Consider the following 21,405-nt stretch of genomic DNA (forward strand, 5'->3'; position numbering starts at 1 on the left):
AATATCATTAATGACGATCTTTCAGAGCAACGGAGATGTGTCATATCTGTCACGTTGAACTCCAGACTGGGGAGAAATGCATTAATCCAATCCTCAAGAAGAAATTTTGTATAAACTGACATAAAATAATTTGGATGGTTGTCTTATACTGTTTCCTGATAATCATTCTAAACCTTAATTCTTTTCTCTAACTCAAATGTAAGAAACTAAAATTTAACCAATGGGTTGAGCACAAAAGGCTGCAAGGTACACAACTACTTCCTTTATAACATGACTTATTGCTGAGGTAAACAATCAATCAGCCTACTCGCATGGTCATGGTCATTCTGCAATAGCAAAAGCGCCAAGAATCGGTGTGTTATATTTATGCTTTTTCCAGAGTCAAAGAAAAGAGGCCAGTAGCAGAGCTGGTGATTACATGATTTATTCTAATACCAGTTTTGCTGCTGGTCAAAATAAGTTGCCTCAGGTCTCCTCTGACTGTAACTGAATGACAACACTTGCTCCTTCTCCCATTGCCTCGCCTTGTGCTAAAATGCAGATTGTGCCCAGGAATAAGCTGGCTGCAAGCAGGGCCTCCGATGTGCTCACTCATAAAGCACTCTGTGATCCTGTTTGAGTACAAAGGTCCCACACAAGTCCAAACAATTATTAAACATACCTTAGTTATCAATAAAATTTGATGAAAACCTTTTCAAAAGTCTCATTAAACACAGGGCATCCTTAGAAGACATAAATAAAAACCTTTCGCTTGATGCCGACACCTCACTGTGACAGTCCGTAAAAAAGCCTAGGGTTTGATGATATCTCATCCTAAGAGATGTGCTTCTCTGTGGCAATTTCAACAAAACACTTACTTCTACTAAGAACAAACCATGTGCATTTGTCAAATATAGTTCTTTGGAGTGTAAGGTAAAAAAAAAACCCAAAGTCTTGTTTTTTATGTGATTAGGTACATTTGTCACCTTTGGGGTGTTTTTTTTTTTTTTTTTTTTTGCCTTATACTCCACAGAACTATATTTGACAAATGCACATGGTTTGTTCTTAGTAGAAGTATTTTGATGAAATTTTAGACAATTTTCTACTTGCTTGTGTTTCTTGTACTACTTCTCAGTGGCAATGACGGCAGGACGTGTGGGGTTAGCAGGAGCAGTTTCCACAGCCTTTCACACTGTTGATGATTTCTTCTTGCAGTTTCTTTCTTTCTTCCTCTTTAGATAATTGTTCATTGTGTTCACCGGGCTTCTGTTCCTGGGAACTATTCAGCATTTTGTTGCTCTGTGCATGCCACATTTCTGAATAGAGACTGGAAGGACTGGCAAGGAGACCAAAGTGTGTGCCACGTTCCGCTATTTTACCCTGGAACAGAAAATGTAAAATACTATTTAACACAAAAGTTTATATCCCTCAGTCGTATTACCTGGAGAGCAGAGAAACATCTCTTTTAATTTAGGCCTCATAACCTAAATCAAGGGTGTCAAAGTCCCCAATGAATTTCCCCAATGAATATGCATGAGATCTATTAGCATACAATGAAAGCAGTACAAGCAAATAGATCTCATGCATATTCATTGGGGAAAACCTGACTGGATTGCGGCCCTCGAGGAGGGACTTCGACACCCCTGCCCTAAATGAAAGCATGGCAAACCACATGCTGTTTTCTACTTCGGACACCAAAAGATTTGTGTACAACAAAGAATCCTAAAATTAGTTTCTGCACTGCAGCTTCCTTCTTGGTGTTGGCCAGTTTGGGAAGCCAGTCTGAATACCCCAGCAATTCTTAACCCAAAGAGATGAGAATCTAATGTCTGTTAACTTATTACAAAGATTTCAATACTATTGTCACTGTTTTGGGGCTTGCTTAAAACTGGAAGTTGGCCAGGGAAAGGCAAATTCTCTGATCTCCTTTGGCTGCAAGCTCCAGTGCTTGAATGATGGGGAGCCGGCCAAATGGGTTGCCCAGAGGATTTTGAGTAATTTTCCTGAAACATGGCACTAACATGATTAAGGGCTCTGTGAACTAAACAATCTATTTTTTAAGCATGAAGCACACATTTAAGATATCGCTCTACAAAGTATACCTGGCTGAGATAACTGGAAATACATATGTACAACCAATGCAATAATATCAGAACTGTAGCGTCAAACAGCTGTCTTAATGTAATCATTATTACTCAATTACATCTTGGCAGAATCATTCTTGTGATTCAAACCCCATATTAGAGAAATGAGTACTGAATTCTGCATTGCAGCAGACACTGGCTTTGCCCTGGAAACAGGATGATCTGTGATTTTTGTTAGGAACCCAGCAATATAATTAAACAGAAACAATTTCAATATTCTATATCCAACCCCATTATCCCCCCCCCCACTCCCACCACTGGAAGAAACAAGAACCTTCAGACCTGATGGACTCTTATCCAAGTCTGAAAGTAATCAATGAGACGGTCAGTAGAAAAAAAAAACTTCAAAGAATCAGCAATTTAAGATCCAACTGTGTGGCATAGCACCCCACAATAGTTCCCATTATTTGCTGAAATTTCCTCCAATGAGCTGTATATTATTCTAAAACCATAAATGCATTGGGAAGAAGTATATATTTCAACAATGGGTTCATACTACCCCCCCCCCCCTCTGCCAATGGAAAGGTTTACTGCACCAATTATTACTTTGGGAAGCCCGGGACACTTCTTCTACATTTAAGAGGTGGAATAATTTTTGGTCAATCTGGGAGGCCTATATTATGACGCTTCCTAACTGGGCTCGTATCTTGGCGATAAACACTGCACAATTATGATTGGTTCAATTTTACTGCTTCAGAGACTGCGCTATGCAATTCTAGTTCAGTGGGGGGGGGTTTGTTTGTTTAAACTGGGATGGTGTTCCTTTAGGTGGGAGTTTACTCAGTATTTCGAGGCCTATCTGAACACAAGCTCTTGGATAATGGTTGGTCAGTCTTCAATGGAATAGGGAGGGAGCTCCCTCCTTTCAGAGGGTGGGGGGGAAGGGTGTTGGGGCATGGGTTGTGTTTCTGTTTTTGAAAACTGTTGGTGAACGAGCCGTTGGATATATATTGTTGTATTGTTTGAAAGTAAAACCATAAACGCAGACAGCAAATTCAACCTATTAGGTGCATCGTCACTCAACATTGCTAAAGAATGGTTCTTTGTACCATGAAAACCATAAATTTAACAGAGTTTGTTTCAACTTAGACGGTGTAGGTACAACAGTGCCATAACAGTCAAACAAAAAGATTGGGGCTGGAAGAGAGAGATATAACTGGAAGATGTGTCACTCTTGGAGACATTGCCCCAAAACTGGGCCTGTCACTTACCTGCTAAAACTGAGACTTGAATACCATCTCTCCTCACAATTTAATCAAGAAGAGCTATTTTCTGGGCGACCAGCATTTGCTTCAAAGTAGAGCTGAGACAGATTCTTAGTACATTCTAGAAACCTGTGTGTAACGAGAAAGCTGTCCAGCCTGAGAAAGTTTTATTATATTGAGGTGGTGTATTATGTTTTGGTTTTCCCCTATCACTACTTCCCTTATCCCCAAGTTGAGACTGTACAATAATTTCCTCTTGTTTTTCCATCCCTCCTTTCATAGTTTTCTCTCTTTGACTTCCCTTAATAATTGTGTCCGCCTTTTAAATTTTTGTTTCATAGTCGACTGCTTAGATATGATCGTGCGGCATATCAAAAATAAATTGAACCTCGAAGTGACTTACCCCTTCTTCTACAAAGCCGCGCGGCAACAGCCCCAAAGCCCATAGAGATTTAAAGGGCTTCAGGGCCATTACCGCATGGCAGCCGCTAGCACGGCTTTGTAGAAGAGGGGGTAAGTGGCAGAATGAATGATAATTTTTAACATTATATTAATACTCCTTGCTTGCTTCAGATCAAATGGATTGCTTAAGAGTACATCAATTTTTTTTTAATACATGCTTTTTTTTTTGTTTTAAGTGACATTGATTAGACTATTAGATGAAAAACCGCATTGATTGCTATCAATTCCTAGCCAGAATTTTTACAGGTAACTTTACCCTGTACTGAATACTGTTTAATATCCTGGTCTTTTAGTTATACTGCTGCCTACATAGGTCTCCTCAACTTTAAAAAAAACAATAAAAACATACCTCTTCACCAAACCCCTCTGCCCTTGACCCATGGATTAGAAAGAAATGTATATTGGTACCAAACACAATATGTCACATACGGAAAACTTGTATTGTAAAATCTTGCACTTTAACTATGGCAAAATTAGGATAAAACTTGTACCGAAAATCCTGTGCTATTAGGATAACTATGGCAAATTGTAACCAGTAAACTGTATATTATCTCTATTAATGTTAGACTCCTACTTTGTGCCAAGTTAGGATAAAACTTGGATCATAATCTTGTACTGAAATTCTGCATGTTTAACCTGTAACCCGTTCTGAGCTCTTTGGGGGGAGTAACGGGATAGAAAACGAATGAAATAAAGAATTATGTATGAAAGGACTTGTATTTGTGAACATGGGCATAGCCACACTGAAATCTGAAGGTAGCTTTTTAAGTGAACCAATAATCCCTTTGGAAATTTTCTTGGCTTGGCGAACACTAGTAGATTTGAACTTATCAATAGATCCTTTTTGTGTTGCAAATGTACGCTCCATCTTATATATATGGCAAACTGAATTCCACCAAAAGTTATAATTCAATCTATCACAATTCTTCCAGTTATGTGTAATTTGTTGAACTGCTACTCCAGTCAATATAAATAAAACACTCGTAGATTTGCGCCCTGAGAATTTTCATGCGATGTCATTTATGTGAATACTCCTGCGATTAAGGTGTCTTCTTTCAAAAAGTGTGTGCACCATTAGCCCACAAAATACATCATGTTGTCCTCTGTCTTTTCCATTAAAAATGAAATGAAACTTGGCAAATGTCATATTTTTAAACAAAGGTTCATCCCTCGAGGGTACTTCTCCAGCTTCATTCAGTCTTATTTGCCACCAAAGTTGTAGCTTCTGATCAGAGTTCAAGGGTAAGATTTTGGGCTAATGGAGTTTCTTAGCGTGACACTTTTGGTATACTGCTTCTAGAGATGCAATTATGTTCAGAACGGGAAAGGGCATGTCCTCGAGCCCTCTGCTAGCAGGCAGAATTTGGCATGTCCTGACAAAATTATCCAGGAGAGACAATATACACGAAAAATGTAATGGAACTGGAGGAACAAAGAGAAGCTGAATAATTCTGTCGACCATTAAATTCTTCAGAAATTGTCAAGAATATGCTTTTGCCAATACAAAAGCTCTTGTAGTCCTTTACCTTCATAAATGTTGTGAGTTATATCTACATGCATACTAAAAAAAAAAAAGTACGAATGGGGCCCTTCAGCCCCCTCCCCCCCCCATAACTAGTTGATATTTAGCTAACCACACTACACTAAGTTGCCACTAGGAAAAACAAAACTAGTATAGTATTTGCAAATCTGTTTGTGCATGAATTATGGTTTATCTTTTAATATGATGTGAGTAACAATACTTGGCATCAAACAACTAGATTTTTCCTCTTTTACCCTCTATCATCTTCCCTTCCTTTCTCAACTGCCTTTCTTTCTAGTTCCTTGCTTCAAAATGGAAGAGCAAATGTTCTTTTCCAGAACAAATACCTAGTGTCCTCTCCAGAAGTCAGTCAGCCAACATGGACTAATATATTCACAGAATTTCAGCTCAACTCTAACCAAGAAGCTGGAAAATCCAAAATCAGCTCTTCAACCTGGGCCATCTTGCCACTTACAAACAGAAACAAGAGGAAAGCCTTGTCATGTAATTTGCAGAATGCATAAAAACACTGCTCTAAATTCCTGCACATCAGTTAAAGGGTATGATTTCCAATAAAGCATGCCAAATGCTTTGGTATATGTAATATACAGTGGTACCTTGGATTACGAGCATAATCCGTTCCAGGAGCATGCTCGTAATCCAAAATGCTCATTTATCAAAGCGAGTTTCCCCATAGGAAATAATGGAAACTCGCTTTGATACGTTCCCACCCACCCCCACCGCTCGAACCGGCACCCCCCCCCGCCCGAACAACTTAAACTTACACCCACACACCCATCTGGCACCGGCACGCAGGCACAGATCGTGCCGGTGCCTAGAAGATCTTCCGGCTTCTGCCTGCCTTGAGCATGCATCTGCGCATGCTCAAGGACTTCTAATTCTCCCTCTTCTAGGCACCGGCACGATCTGTGCCTGCGTGCCGGTGCCAGACAGGTGAGGGGGGTAAGTTTAAATTGTTCGGGGGGGGGGGGGGTGTGCTCACAAATCGAGTCAACACTCGGTTTGCGAGTCAAAAGTTTGCCGAGTGTTTTGCTCGTCTTGCAAAACCCCTCGCAAACCGGGTTACTCGCAAACCGAGGTTTGACTGTACATGCAAAGGACTGTATTGCAAATTGTGCTGCGGTGAGATTCTGGGTGTGCCTCGAGAGGCATGTCCTGTAGGCAGTTAGCTGGCACCTCCCCCACCCCCTACTGGCATAGTAATTTCAAGGTTAGCAAGTTCTGAGCCCCCGGCTGGAGGGCCTCTGCGCATGCGTGTGACATCGCATCAACATCTGCGCATGCCTGGAGACCCTGCAGAAGTGGCCCAGAGTTCAGTGTGCTGAGGCTTGAAAAAGTTTACGGACACTGGACTAGTCACATTAATGTACATATGCTTGCAGCAGTGCTTAGCAAAAGTGGAAAACAGCAAACAGGTGAGAAGAAAAGCCTAGTGCACAATCTAATTTTATCTCTGCTCTCTGCATCTCAATGATGTGCCATTATCTGAGAAAGTTTCCTGCTTAACAAATACTGGTACAATCATCATCAAATTAATCCTAGAAAAATCAATTCCTTTTCCATCACAGACACATAATTTGACACATAACCATTAAAGATTTCTAGGCCACAAGTGCATGAATAAACAGCAAACACACCAGCAGATTATCTGTCTCCTGGGTGCATCTGCGCATAGATCTATGGAAACAATGCATGCAGTGACTCCAAATCCAGGGACAGACAGGAGGGCTCAGAAGAATAGCTCTTATTCAAATCCACTCAACAATTAAAAAAACCAAATACTAGTGGAGTTTACTTTGTGCAATCTAGATTCCATTCTCCTTAAGGTTTCATTACTAGAAAGGAAAATGGCTGCAAGACAGACTGTGAGTAGGAGTAGCTGAAAAGTGATATTAATAGTCATGTATAGCAAAAAAAAAAAAAAGAAGAAATTTTACAGAGATTCTGCCAACTGAATGAGAATGGTCCTATGATTTTTGATGCAATTAGACTAAATAATCTGTGTGTGAACAGGAAGGGTGCTGTCCATGCCAACGGAATAAAAAATGGAAAGGTACGCCGAGGATATAGATTAACCATCCAATATAGGGGCTGGCTTGTTGCCTCAGTATGGAGAGACTCAGGTTTGATTCTTAGCTCCGTTCTTCCACTTGTAGACAGTATTCACAGCCCTTGGGCTCTAGGAGTTCTGCCACATAGTAACTTGCTTAGATTAGCTCTGCAATGACTAGACTAAAAGTAGAGAAATAAAATCCTGGGTTGTTATGAAGATTCACAGCACTAGATCCAGGTCCTGAGTCTAACTGAATTGGAGGCTGAAAGGAGCAGAACGCTGCCAAGTCAACCAAAATCCATACATTCAAAGCAAAAGGAACAAAGTAGTGACATTCTTAATATATGCTGAACAAGGGAAGATTAGGTATTTACCTCGATAATCTTCTTTCTGGAAAAGGACATACAAGTCTTGAACAACAGGTGATATTCCTCTACTCACGAGTTGATTGCAGAAAGATGAAATTTACATTCTTCAGCTCTGCCTCCTCCAGTATTGTAGAGCCCCCCCCCTTCAGTTTGTACCAAAGCAATCGAACAGCACTAAAATGGAGAAATAAGAAAGAGGGGGAAACGGGGAGACTCCCCACTAACACATTTCTGTTCTGCTCTGTAAAGCATAATTAACAAGTTTAAACAACACTGTAAACATCATAGGTGGAATGAGCAGCAACCACCCAGCAACTAGCTTTTTGCTCTCTTTTTTTGAATATACTGTATCTGACAAGTAAAAATCTCTAGATTTGGACACATGTGTTTGTCTGAACAGTAGGCAGGTGAACTCCAGACTGACAGGGTGGGGGACTCATGTGCCCTTTTTCCAGAAAGAAGATAATCAAGTAAGTACCTAATCTTCCTTTCTGGTGCAAAGGACATACGAGTCCTGACAATAGGTGACATATCAAAGCAGTCTCCAGGGTGGGACAGCTGAGCCTACCCTTAACTCAGAGGACCCAAAAGCAATATCTTCTCTTGCTGCTACATCTACCCTATAAAACTTTGTAACTGTATGGAGAATGAACCATGTAGCTGTGCTACACATCTCTTCAGGAGGAATTACCCTGCTCTCCACCCACAAAGTCATAAAAGCAAATGGTTGTTTTCCACAGCCATCTACATCCACCCTATAAAACTCTGTAACTGTATGGAGAGTGAACCATGTAGCTGTGCTACAAATCTCTTCAGGAGGAATTACCCTGCTCTCCACCCACGAAGCAATCAAAGCAAATGGTGGTTGTTTTCCACAGCCAGTGTATACCAATGAGATAGCTATATGAATCCATCTAGAGATGGTCACCTTAGATGCTAGCTTGCCTAGCCTCACAGCATTGGTTAAGACAAAAAGATGATCTGAAAGATGAAACTCATTGGTTAGTTCCAGGTATCAAAGATGACATAGAAACATGATGGCAGATAAAAGCCAAATGGCCCATCTAGTCTGCCCATCCGCAGTAACCATTATGTCTTTCTCTCTCTGAGATCCCACGTGCCTATCCCAGGCCCTCTTGAATTCAGACCCAGTCTCTGTCTCCACCACCTATTCCGGGATACTGTTCCACACATCTACCACCCTTTCTGTAAAAAAGTATTTCCTTAGATTACTCTGGAGCCTATCACTTCTTAACTTCATCCTATGCCCTCTCATTGCAGAGTTTCCTTTCAAATGAAAGAGACTCGGCTCATGTGCATTTACATTATGTAGGAATTTAAAGATCTCTATCATATCTTTCCTCTCTCGCCTTTCCCCCAAAGTATGCAGATTGAGATCTTTAAGTCTGTCCCTATATGCCTTATGATGAAGACCACATACCATTTTAGTAGTCTTCCTCTGGACCGACTCCATCTTTTTTATATCTTTTTGAAGGTGTGGCCTCCAGAATTGTACACAATATTCTAAATGAGGTCTCACCAGAGTCTTATACAGAGGCATCAATACCTCCTTTTTCCAACTGGCCATACCTCTCCATATGCAACCTAGCATCCTTCTAGCTTTCAACATCACCTTTTCAACCTGTTTGGCCACCTTAAGATCATCACATACAATCACACCCAAGTCGTGCACATAAGTTCTTCACCCCCTAATCTGTACCATTCCTTTGGGTTTTTGCAGCCCAAATGCAAGCCCTTGCATTTCTTAGCATTAAATTTTAGCTGCCAAATTCCAGACCATTCTTCAAGCTTCACCAGGTCTTTCTTCATGTTATTCACACTATCCGGTATGTCTACTCTATTGCAGATTTTGATATCATCTGCAAAGAGGCAAATCTTACCCGATAACCCTTCAGCAATATTGTTACATTACATTAGTGATTTCTATTCCGCCATTACTTTGCAGTTCAAGGCAGATTACATAAGCATTGCCATGATATTACTAATACATATAAAAATGTATTGCTAATACATATAAAAATGTATTGCTAATACATATAAAAATGTTAAAAAGAACAGGCCCAAGGACAGAATCTTGAAGCATATCACTGGTAACATCCCTTTTCTCAGAGCGATCTCCATTGATCACTAACCTCTGTCGCCTTTCACTCAACCAGTTCTTGACTCAGCCCATCACTTTGGGACCCATCCTGAGGTCACTCGGTTTATTTGTTAGACATCTATGTGGAACACTGTCAAAGGCTTTGCTAAAATCTAAATACACCACATCTAGCGCACATTCTCTATCCAATTCTCTGGTCACCCAGTAAAAGAAATTGATCAGATTTGTCTGACAAGACTCCGTACATCCAGCAAGTTCAACCCTTTGTTCCTCCTCTTGGAAAGGTGACACCACCTTCAGCAAAAATGAAGGGACCATACAGAGAGAAACTTCTACTTCTGTAAACCTAAGGAACGGTACCCTGCATGGAAGTGCCTGTATCTCAGAGACTCTCCTTGCTGAGGCTAAGCTTACCAGAATAACTGTCTTCACTGTTAGGTTCAGCTCAAATGGCTAGCAGCCTGTCCACTATTGCTCAGACTCTGACCACTTTTTCTGGTCATCCGGTCAATGAGAGGCTCTCCTTTCTGAGGCTATGGCTTCCGGAATAACTGTCTTCACTGTTAGGTTCAGCTCAAATGGCTAGCAGCCTGTCCACTGTAGAGAGTTGCGCGGGGACAGAAATCCCACCCGTCCCCGCCAAAGTCCCACCCGTCCCCACCCGTCCCCGCGAGGAATCCCTCCGTCCCCACCCGTCCCCGCGAGGAATCCCTCCATCCCCGCCCGTCCCCGCGAGGAATCCCTTACGTCCCCGCGAGGAATCCCCTACGTCCCCGCCCGTCCCTATAAACTACAGAAATAGTTATTTCATTTAATTATGCTACTGAATTAAAGGCTCTGGTAGAAACCCATTTAAAAATAAGCAAAAAGACTTTATTAATTTGGAAATATTAATTGGGAAGAATACATACTTTGTAAACGGGTTTCTACCAGAGCCTCTAATGTTTATAAATTTTTATCAACACAACTAATATACTACTTTATCCTTAAGCAAAAAAAAAAAAAAAAAGAATTTTTTTCCTACCTTTGTTGCCTGGTTTCTGCTTTCTTCATATTCTCATTCAATTCCTTCCATCCACTGCCTCTCTTCTCTCTGTGTCTTCCATTTGCTCTGTTACTGTGCCTCTCCCTTTCTCCCCCCTCCCAAATTGGTCTGGCACCCATCTTTTTCCTTCCACTCCCCCATAGTCTGGCACCTCTGTCTTCTTCCCTGCCAGGGTCTTCTCCCCCACCATCTTCCCCATGTCCTGTCAGGCAGCATCCTTCTCCCCCCTCTGCCTTCCCCATGTCCTTTCAGCGTCCTTCTCCCCCCTCTGTCTTCCCCATGTCCTTTCAGCGGCCTTCTCCCCCCTCTGTCTTCCCCATATCCTTTCATCGGCCTTCTCCCCCTCTGTTTTCCCCATTTCCTTTCAGTGGCCTTCTCCACCCCTGTTTTCCCCATGTCCTTTCAGTGGCATTCTCCACCCCTTTGTCTTCCCCAGTGCTTTCAGGGTCCTTCACCCCCTCTGTCTTCAACATGTGCTTTCAGCATCCTTCCCCCCCTCCTCCCGTTTACCCCATGTCCTTTCAGCGTCCTTCTCCACTCCTTTGTCTTCCCCAGTGCTTTCAGCGGCCTTCTCCCCCCTTAAGCGTCTTTTCTTCTCCACTCCACCTTTCCTCCCTCCCTACCCCTTACCTTTGTGGCGTTTCCGCACCCGACCGACAACAGAACAGGCCCGGTCGGACAAATCTCCCTGTCCTGTAGCCGCGAATCTAAATTACCTTCTTACAGCAGCTGGAGTATTGAAGCTGCTGTAAGAGGTAATTTAGATTCGCGGCTACAGGGCAGGGAGGTTTGTCGGCCGGGCCTGTTGTCGGTCGATCGGGGGACCTGACCGGCTGTGCACATTCTTCGGGGCGGACCTCCCCCTCCCCCCTCTTTCATTCGCCATTGCCTTCTTATGTACTTATGTACTTATGTACCTGCCCTGCCGCTCACAGCTGACCGGAAGTCTTCCTGATGTCAGCGCTGACGTCGGAGGAAGGGAGGGCTTTGCTTAAGCCCTCCCTCCGACGTCAGCGCTGACATCGGGAAGACTTCCGTTCGGCTGTGTGCTGCGACAGTGCAGGTAAGGAGGAGGAGACTACCCTCGCGGCTCAAATGCAGTGTACTGCGATCCAACCCCGCAGGAACCCCGCGACCCTCGGAGGCGTCCCCATGGGATCCCCGCGACCCTAGGGGGCGTCCCCACGGGATCCCCGTGACCCAAAGGGGGAACCCGCGGGTCCCGCGGGATTCCCGTCATCCCCGTGCAGCTCTCTAGTCCACTGTTGCTCAGACTCTGACCACTTTTTCTGGTCATCTGGTCAATGAATCCATGAAACAATCTGCCAAGGGACATGCCTGTAAAGGCTTGAAAGGTGCCTTGCTGAAGCCACTCAGGACAAGTCAACATTCCATGTGGGAGATGGCTGTCTTACCAAACTCTTACTGAGCGCCCTCTTCAAAAATCTAACTATATCAGGATGTGAGGCCAAGGAACCCTTTACCACTCAGGCTCTTAAACACAAGAGACTCGCAACTTACATTTTGAGGGATCCTACTCCCAGCCCCGTTTCTAGACTGGCCTGCAAAAAAAGCCAAAACCACTGGCACCAGAGCTCTCCAAAGATCTACCTGATCATTCGTGCACCACTGTTTAGGCTATAGCTTAAGCGGTGACTGTTGCTGGTTTGCTATCCGATGGATGACTCAGCCTATTGTGGGCCATGGGGGAAACATGTACAGCAGACTCTATTGCAGATTTTGGTATCAACCAAAAAAGGCAAATCTTACCCGACAGCCCATCAGCAATATTGCTTACAAAAATGTTAAAAGAACAGGCCCTAGAACTGAACCTTGAGGTACACCACTGGAAACATCCCTTTCTTCATTTCGATTTCCATTCTGCATACTGTAATTCCATTGATTATCTGCATATTGTAACTCGCTGATTGTCCAGCTCTCTTCAATGTAAACTGCCTAGAAGTCGCACGATTATGGCGGTATAGAAGAATAAAGTTATTATTATTATTATTCACCACTATCCTCTGTCACCTTCTACTCAACCACTTCCTGACTTAGTTCATCACTTTGAGGCCTATACCAAGGGTAATCAGCTTATATATTAGATGACTATGCGGAACACTGTTGAAGGCTTTGCTAAAATCTAAATCCACTATATCTAGTACATCCATCTATCCAATTCTCTGGTCACCCAGTCAAAGAAACTGATCAGACCTGCTTCTATTGAATCCATGTTGCTTCGGGTCCTATAATCCACTGGATTCCAAAAACATCACTATTTTGTTTTAAAAGCATTTCCATTAATTTACTTACCACAGAAGTCAGACTTACATGCCTTCGTTCCTTACTTCTTTCTTACTTCCACTTTTGAGGAGAGAGACCACATCTGCCCTTCTCCAGTCCTCCGGTACCACTCCTAAGGCTATCATTCCTAAGGCCACCACTCCTAGGCTACCTTGTCACACCAAACAGTAACAAGAGGAAAGCCTTGTCATTTCATTTGCAGGATGCATTTAAAAAAAAAAAAAAAAGCTGCCTGTAGACCTGCTTGCTTGTGTGTAACTCATACTGCTCGCTGCTTTGCAGGCACAAGTTCCTATATACCTCTTTTTATATGTGAATTTTATAAACCATTTGCCAGATACAATTAATCTATTTCTGCATTTGTTCTCCCTTTTCATTCATTTTTGCATGATATTTTGTTTTAGCCAATTTTTTTGTATGATCTTCACATTTTACCACATAAGTATATTTGCTTTTATTTATCACCTTTTATATGCCACATTTTCACATACATCGGATTAATTATACATACAATGCATCTTCACATTTTATAAGAACATAAGAATTTGCTGCTGCTGGGTCAGACCAGTGGTCCATTGTGACCAACAGTCCACTCTCGCGGTGGCCCTTGGTCAAAGACCAGCCCTACCTGCATATGCTCCGGTTCAACAGGAACTTGTCTAACTTTGTCTTAAATCCCTGGAGGGTGTTTTCCCCTATAACAGCCTCCGGAAGAGCGTTCCAGTTTTCCACCACTCTCTGGGTGAAGAAGAACTTCCTTACATTTGTACGGAATCTATCCCCTTTTAACTTTAGAGAGTGCCCTCTCGTTCTCCCTACCTTGGGGAGGGTGAACAACCTGTCTTTATCTACTAAGTCTATTCCCTTCAGTTTCTTGAATGTTTCAATCATGTCCCCTCTGTCTCCTCTTTTCAAGAGAGAAGAGGCCCAGTTTCTCTAATCTCTCACTGTACGGCAACTCCTCCATCCCCTTAACTATTTCAGTCGCTCTTCTCTGGACCCTTTCGAGTAGTACCGTGTCCTTCTTCATGTACGGCGACCAGTGCTGGACGCAGTATTCCAGATAAGGGCGTACCATGGCCTGGTACAGTGGCATGATAACCTTCTCCGATCTGTTTGTTATCCCTTTCTTAATCAATCCAAGCATTTTGTTCACCCTTTTCACCGCCGCCGTGCATTGCGCGGACGGCTTCATAGACTTATCGACCAGTACTCCCAAGTCTCTTTCCTGGGGGATCTCTCCAAGTACCGCCCTGGACATCCTATATACATGTATAAGATTTTTATTACCGACATGAATCACCCTACACTTATCCACATTGAACCTCATCTGCCATTTCGCAGCCCATTTCTCGAGCGTGTTTATGTCACGTTGCAGATGTTCGCAATCCTCCTGCGTCTTCACTACTCTGAATAACTTTGTATTGTCCACAAATTTAATCACCTCACTCGTCGTTCCAATTTACAGATCATTTATAAATATGTTGAAGAGCACAGGTCCAAGCAACGAACCCTGCGGCACTCCACTGGTGACGCTTTTCCAGTCCGAGTATTGCCCAATTATTCCCACTCTCTGTTTCCTATCCGCCAGCCAATTTTTAATCCACGTGAGTATTTCACCCTCGATTCCATGGCTCGCAATTTTTTGAAGTAGTCGTTCATGCGGAACCTTGTCGAAAGCCTTCTGAAAATCCAGATGTCAACTGGGTTATCCTTATCTATCCATCTGTTTACTCCCTCAAAGAAGTGCAGCAAGTTTGTCAAGCAAGATCTTCCTCTGCTGAAGCCATGCTGACCGGACCTCATCAGATCATGTCCGTCAAGGTGCTCAATGATGCGGTCCTTTATCAGCGCCTCTACCATCTTTCCCGGTACCGAGGTCAGACTTGTTTTATCACCTCTTACACACTTTATTTTCACAAACACTGCATTAATCATACATATGATGTTTATTTTTTTCAACATACATACATTATCTCCATTGCATTTTCACTATCATTACATGAAGTTTTTAAAAAATTATTTCTGTTTATAGTCTCCTTGGACTGCTGATGAAGGCTTTCGCTGAAACACAGCTTTTGATACTATATAATCCCACTTTGCTTTACTGACTGACTTGGAAAAATCAGTCAGTCATTGTTATACACGTATGAAGACAGAATACCACACCTTCAAACTGATTTCTTGCTTATCTGCAATTGTCATCATTCTTTCATTTCAAGAATATGGAAGATTAAATCTCCAGACTGTCAGCGCATGGATCTAATTTATGCTGGACTTGTGAAACTGATGTAGGCACATTTTATCATATGTTGTTTGGATGCCATGCTGTTAAAATGTTTTGGGATGAAGTCTGGCAACAAGAGCAAGAAATCTTTGGATTCTGTATAGAGCTGACTTATGAATTGTCATTTTGCGTTCTGCTATCTTAACGCATTTAGTTAAAAATATAAGGCCAAATTATTTGATGTTCTTATGGGTCTAGCAATTCAGCATGTTTCAGCAGAATGGAAAAATAGTGCAGTTCTTTCTTTTCTTGCATGGTGAGTGGGAGTCTATCTTACATGTAAATATGAAGTAGCTGCTGTTAGGCGATGTTCAGTTCGATATTTTAAGATGATTTGGGCTCTTTTAGATTATTATTGTAGAATACATGCTAATTGACTTGTCTTGCTGGTTTGTACTCCCAATTCAGGAAGGCTTAAATGTCATTAGATTAATTGTTGTGTTGAATTATTGCATTTTATGAAATTTAATAAAGATTTTTAAATAAAAAAAGAATATGGAAGATTTTCCTGCCAAAGACAGAATAGTGTATAGCATGGGTAGAAAAAACCCAGGAAAGAAGGTACCAAGCCTTGGGGTAAAACAGAACAACGAAAGAAGAGGCACAGGAGATGTCAAGACCAACTTACAGTTACGTATACTTTATTAACAGTTTGTCCAAAGTTCAATAACAAGTCCTTGACGTGCAAATCAAATGTAGTCCCGACTAGGATCCAAGTTTTGGTGACTTCATTGCCTTCTTCAGGGGACAATAAGGGACTTGTAATGCTCTGCAAATGCACATACGCATACTTTTGGCGCTTCTTTTCCGAAGTAGAGACGCCGATGCATTAATACGCAAAATTTGTCCACTGGGGAAGATGACAAAGTCGCCAAAACTTGGATCCTAGTCGGGACTACATTTGTTTTGCACGTCAAGGACTTGTTATTGAACTTTGGACAAACTATTAATAAAGTATATGTAGGTTGGTTTTGAAATCTCCTGTGCCTCTTCTTTCGTTGTTCTGTAAAGCATGGGTAGGCAACCAAAGTCCAAGGACCACAACCCGGTTGAATTTTCAAGGTTTCTACAATTAATATGCATAAGATCTATCTGCATACAATGGAAGCAGTATATGCAAATCAATCTCATGCTTATTCATTATGACAATCTTGAAAACTTGACTTGGTTGTGGCCCTTGAGGACCATAATTACATACCCCTGCCTTACAGTTTTAAAATCTAAAGCCTCACTTTCACTCTCTAGTATTTTCCACACGGTTATCCAATATGGCCTTATTTTAATACTCAAAACCTGACATGACCCTAGGTGTCAACCTGAAGAAACATAGCAAACCTCTATTTCCTTGCCCCAGCACACCTACAGCCCCACCTGCAAATCCAAAATGAGGAAGCAGTAATGGGACCTGTAAGTCAGGGCACACTCAAGACTGGCCCTCTGTACAGAATATGTCTCTACAGGAAACCTCTGCAAGAAGCAGGCATGTGGCCTGAGTGAGCTGAAAGCTACCGTAGCTAGAATGGAGGTTCAGAGAGGGGAACAGCCCTGTTTGTGATCCCATCCACTGATTCTGCAAACTCATTTGAGGCCATTCTATGAATCTTTGCTCTTCCTTGGCTCAATGGTTAATACCAAGCAGCAGTTTTTTGTAATTCTGACCAAATGTCTTCTCCTGGAAACAAGTCATTTATCATTATTTTGAATAGGTCCAGTTTCTCCTCTTTGCATGGATTTGGAGAACCTGTTTTACTCTTACTTCTAGTTTCAAAACAGTGGCGCTAAACACACTTTGCCCACATCTGCAGAGGTGATAGATATCTCCAGATTTCTTGGGTGTCTGTACAGAACACACAGGTCCTACAAACGAACTTATGGCGCTGTTAAAACACATTTCACTAGGGCATTGAGCTGTTTCTCACCTGATTCAGGACAATAATTTCATCGGCATCAATGATGGTTGACAATCTGTGTGCAATGAAAACAGATGTTCTGTATTTTGCTATGTCCCTCATGGCGCTCAGAATGTTCTGTAGATTTAAGCAGAATTAACATGTAAATTCCCATACCCAAACAGAAAATCCAGAGTATGCAAGTCAGCCAAGATACTAATAAAAATGATGAAAATAGTTTTTCTACTCAATTTATTAATAGGCTAATGCATGTTTAAAGACGCAATCTTTCAAAAATTTGTCATGGTAGTAGAGGCATTACACACAACAGTACTATTCCCCTCTACACTATGAGTTACATGAAGGATCAACCATCTCCAGTAGGAATATCAAAGTTTTAGAAAAAATTAACATCTTGGAATAATCACTAGAAAAGGAGAAGCTAAAGAGGAGTGTTTGCCAAAAAGCCTTGGGACCAGTGAATTACAAGTTTGACAAAGGCTAACAAAAGAGCTTACAACTCTTGCAGAAACTTACTCAAACTTTGTGGCAGAAGGGGGATATAGACAAGAATGAGCAGGGAAAAAAATGCATTTTCTATCTCTCAACAATATTTTGACTGAGTAGGCAGTAGGGCCCCCAAGCTCTTTAGCTCCCAGTCCAGATGAACAGTTCACAGAACTTCAAAAATGACCAGGAAAAAAGTTAAAAATAAAAATAGTTAAGGTTATGACTGTATGACATCAACAAAAACTGCCTACGTATTTCCATTCCAAGTTATCAGGGAAAAATATGAATTACATCCTTTACAAATATCAACATGGTCTCTGTTAACTCAATTTTGGACTAACATCCAAATTTCCCCTGGGGACTCTATCTAGCCTCATATTACCTCCATTTGTGTTTCTCTTTTACAATCAACAAAATTAGCGTCTATTATGTATAAAATCCTTTAGGCATCTAAAAAACGGTCTGGGATTGATCATTGTTGGAATATGCAGTTGGGCATGCAATTAACCTCTTCAAAGTGGGGAAAATTTGGGACTAAATCCATTCGCCCTTCTTCATTTGCAGCTTTATTGCAATCTTCTTATTTTATTTTAGATAATGCTTACTGGACTCCTCCTAAACTTGGAAAACTTTCACGGAAAACACCTGCTATATGCTGAACTTGCAATTTAACCCAACATTGGTCTCAAATCTGGGATACTATCTCTAATGTATTTGCTCTATCTGTTCCCATAAATTACAGAATTGCTATACTCCAGTCATCTGATCCTAATATTGCTATAGATCCCACCTATTCTAGATTATTTGATTTTATGATGGGCAGATCTTTGGATTCTTGCCCAGAAATAGCTAAGAACTAAACTAAACTTTAAGTTTATATACCGCAACATCTCCAGGGATGTGGAGCTCGGCACGGTTTACAAGAACTTAAAATATAGGAAGAGAAGGAAAAAAAAGGTTTACATGAACTTATATATAGAAGAGAAGAGTAAGGGGGGATAGAATTACATTTTAGTGAAAAGGCAGGTTTTCAGTTGCTTGCAGAATATTTGGAGGGAGCTCAGGTTCCGCAGCGGGGTAGTAAGGTCGTTCCAAAGACCTGTGATTCTGAAGAAGAAGGAACCCCCCCCCCCAACAAATTTTTAGATTGAATCAGGTTGGGCAGACTAGATGGACCATTTGGGTCTTTATCTGCCATCATCTACTATGTTAATATGTTACTATATTATTGTTCTTTATTGGAAAAATAATTTAAAAGTTTTATACCATGAATGGTGGAATACCTTATGTGCCTACAGAAAATATGAAGACATTATCGCACTAAAATGTAATCATTTATCTTCATTTATTAAAGGTTGGAGTATTTTAGATACATATTGCTCTCAATTTTAGTATAATCTGAGCTTCATATCAATTAGTAATGCAGCCACTTGTTGTATTTGTTGATGTTTCTTTTGTTTTGCCCTTGGTATAGGCCTCAGAATGATGGACTAGCCAGGAACTGTCCCATCCTCCCCTTTACCTGAGCAGAGGATCAACTATCTCAATCTCCCCTCTCAAGTGCACTTCTGCATACCAGATGTTATGCCTTCTCGTTCACATGGCATCAAGACTGCATTCACATGTCTTCATTTCAGAGTCCCACAGTGAACCTTATCAACCCAATGGTTTTAAGCTAAGGGATCTTATCTGTTCCAGTACAAGTGATTCCAGTTTTCTGGCACTATCTCCAATGGTGGATGGCAGCACACAATCTACCTTGGGGTCTCCCTTTTCAGCCCCCTCCCCACCAAAAGCTTCTAACCACAGATGCTTCGATACTGGATTTGGGAGCTCATCTACAGTAGATGGTGCAAAACAAATGTAGATGGTCTCCACAATCAGGTAGTGTGATCTCACCATGAATTGAACCTCCATATCAATCTTCTAGAGCTACAAGTGATGGGAATGCTCTCAAACATTCCAGGACCACCTCCTTCAACAGGTAGTTCTCGTCTACATGGACAACCAGGTTGCCATGTTCTAAATGAACAATGAGGCAACTGAAATTTGGAACTGGGCCACTACTCATGGGCTACTTCTTAGGGTGGTTTATTTAGCAGGGAAGTAGAATGTGTTGGCAGACAAGTTAAGCAGACTTCTTCAGCCTCACAAATGGTATCTCAGCATGACCATCTTGCATCCGATCTTCTCTCAATGGGGAACGCCGGACATAGACCTCTATGCTTCCCCTCAGAACAAACTTTCTCAATTCAGTTCTAGACTCTTTGCCCCCAATTGTATTACATCAGATGCCTTTCTGCTTCATGGGGGAACAAGTTTCTCTACACTTTTCCTCTAATCCCTCTCATAAAGAAAACTCTACTCAAACTTTGCCAATCATACTCTGGCATACTACCTGACTAGACTAAACCCAGCTCTTTGTAACCTTTGACCCTAGTGGATCAGGAGTTGTGGTTTCCAAAAGAACCATCTCCACTTGGCTAACGGACTGTATCTCCTTCATGTATACTCAAGTTGGGTTGACAATGCAAGGCCGTGTAACAGCCTACAATATCCGAGCTATGGCAACCTCAGTAGTGTATTTTCATTCTGCATCTAATGAAGAAATCTGCAAAAGCAGCTACTTGGCCCTCAATCCATAAGTTTACCTCTCATTACTGTTTAGAACACAACTCAAGAAGCGACAGTTGGTTTGGACAAGCAGCTGTGCAAAATCTTTTCACTTCCCACTTTACCTCCGGCCCTATTGGGTTTTGCCAGGTTCATGCTTATATATTTATACACCTGGCAGCTTGGAAATCCCACATATGAGGATATAAACCCTGCTTGTCCTAGGAGAAAGCAAAGATACCTATCTGTAGCAGGTGTTCTCTGAGGAGATGGCATATATTCTTACTATCCACCCACCTCCCCTAGTTGTCTTCTTAGTATTTTTACTAAACTGATGGTCCTGCAAGCAGACGTCAGGTGAGATGGCACAGAAAGCTTATAGTATGGGCACTACCTAAAGATTTAAAGTGACAGTTCACTTGGTAGTATCCATAACAGGATCCGTGAATGATGTCACCCACATGTGAGAATACATGTTGGTTGTCCTTGGAGAATACCTGCCACAGGTAAGTATCTTCGCTTTATTTGCTGGAGACTGAGAAATACTGACTAACTAGGGACTGCATAATATTCACCAATGGTTCCCACTAGAGAATGACACGGGGCAAATTTTTCCCTGTCCCTGCAGGAACTCATTTTCCCATCCCAGCGAGTTCTTTTCCTGTCTATGCCCCATTCCTGCAAACTCTGTCCTCATCTGCAGAAGCCTCAAACACTTTAAAATCGTAAGTGTTCGAGGCTTGTGCTGTTAAGGCAGAGTTTACAGGACAGGGACACTGATAAAACTCGTGGGGATGGGACGGGGAAATTGAGTTCCTGTGGGGATGGGGAAAAATTGTCCCTGTGTCATTCTCTAGTTCTCACTCTCTACCTGATCTGGA

General features: G+C 41.8%; 1 protein-coding gene across 2 annotated transcripts in view; it reads right to left on the minus strand.

Annotated features, from left to right (window-relative positions):
• Nucleotides 1–966: 966 nt before the first annotated feature.
• Nucleotides 967–21,405, minus strand: part of ABCB7 (ATP binding cassette subfamily B member 7) — a 177,075-nt gene continuing 156,636 nt past the window's right edge. For both annotated transcript variants that reach the window (XM_033945786.1, XM_033945784.1), the window contains 2 exons: nt 17,432–17,539; nt 967–1,359 (listed from right to left, as the gene is read on the minus strand). In XM_033945786.1, the coding sequence (XP_033801677.1) occupies nt 1,141–1,359; nt 17,432–17,539 (327 nt within the window). In that variant the 3' untranslated portion in view covers nt 967–1,140. The remainder of the gene's footprint in view (nt 1,360–17,431; nt 17,540–21,405) is intronic.

The sequence above is a fragment of the Geotrypetes seraphini genome, chromosome 5 (assembly GCF_902459505.1).
Source record: "Geotrypetes seraphini chromosome 5, aGeoSer1.1, whole genome shotgun sequence".
Classification (NCBI taxonomy): Eukaryota; Metazoa; Chordata; class Amphibia; order Gymnophiona; family Dermophiidae; genus Geotrypetes; species Geotrypetes seraphini.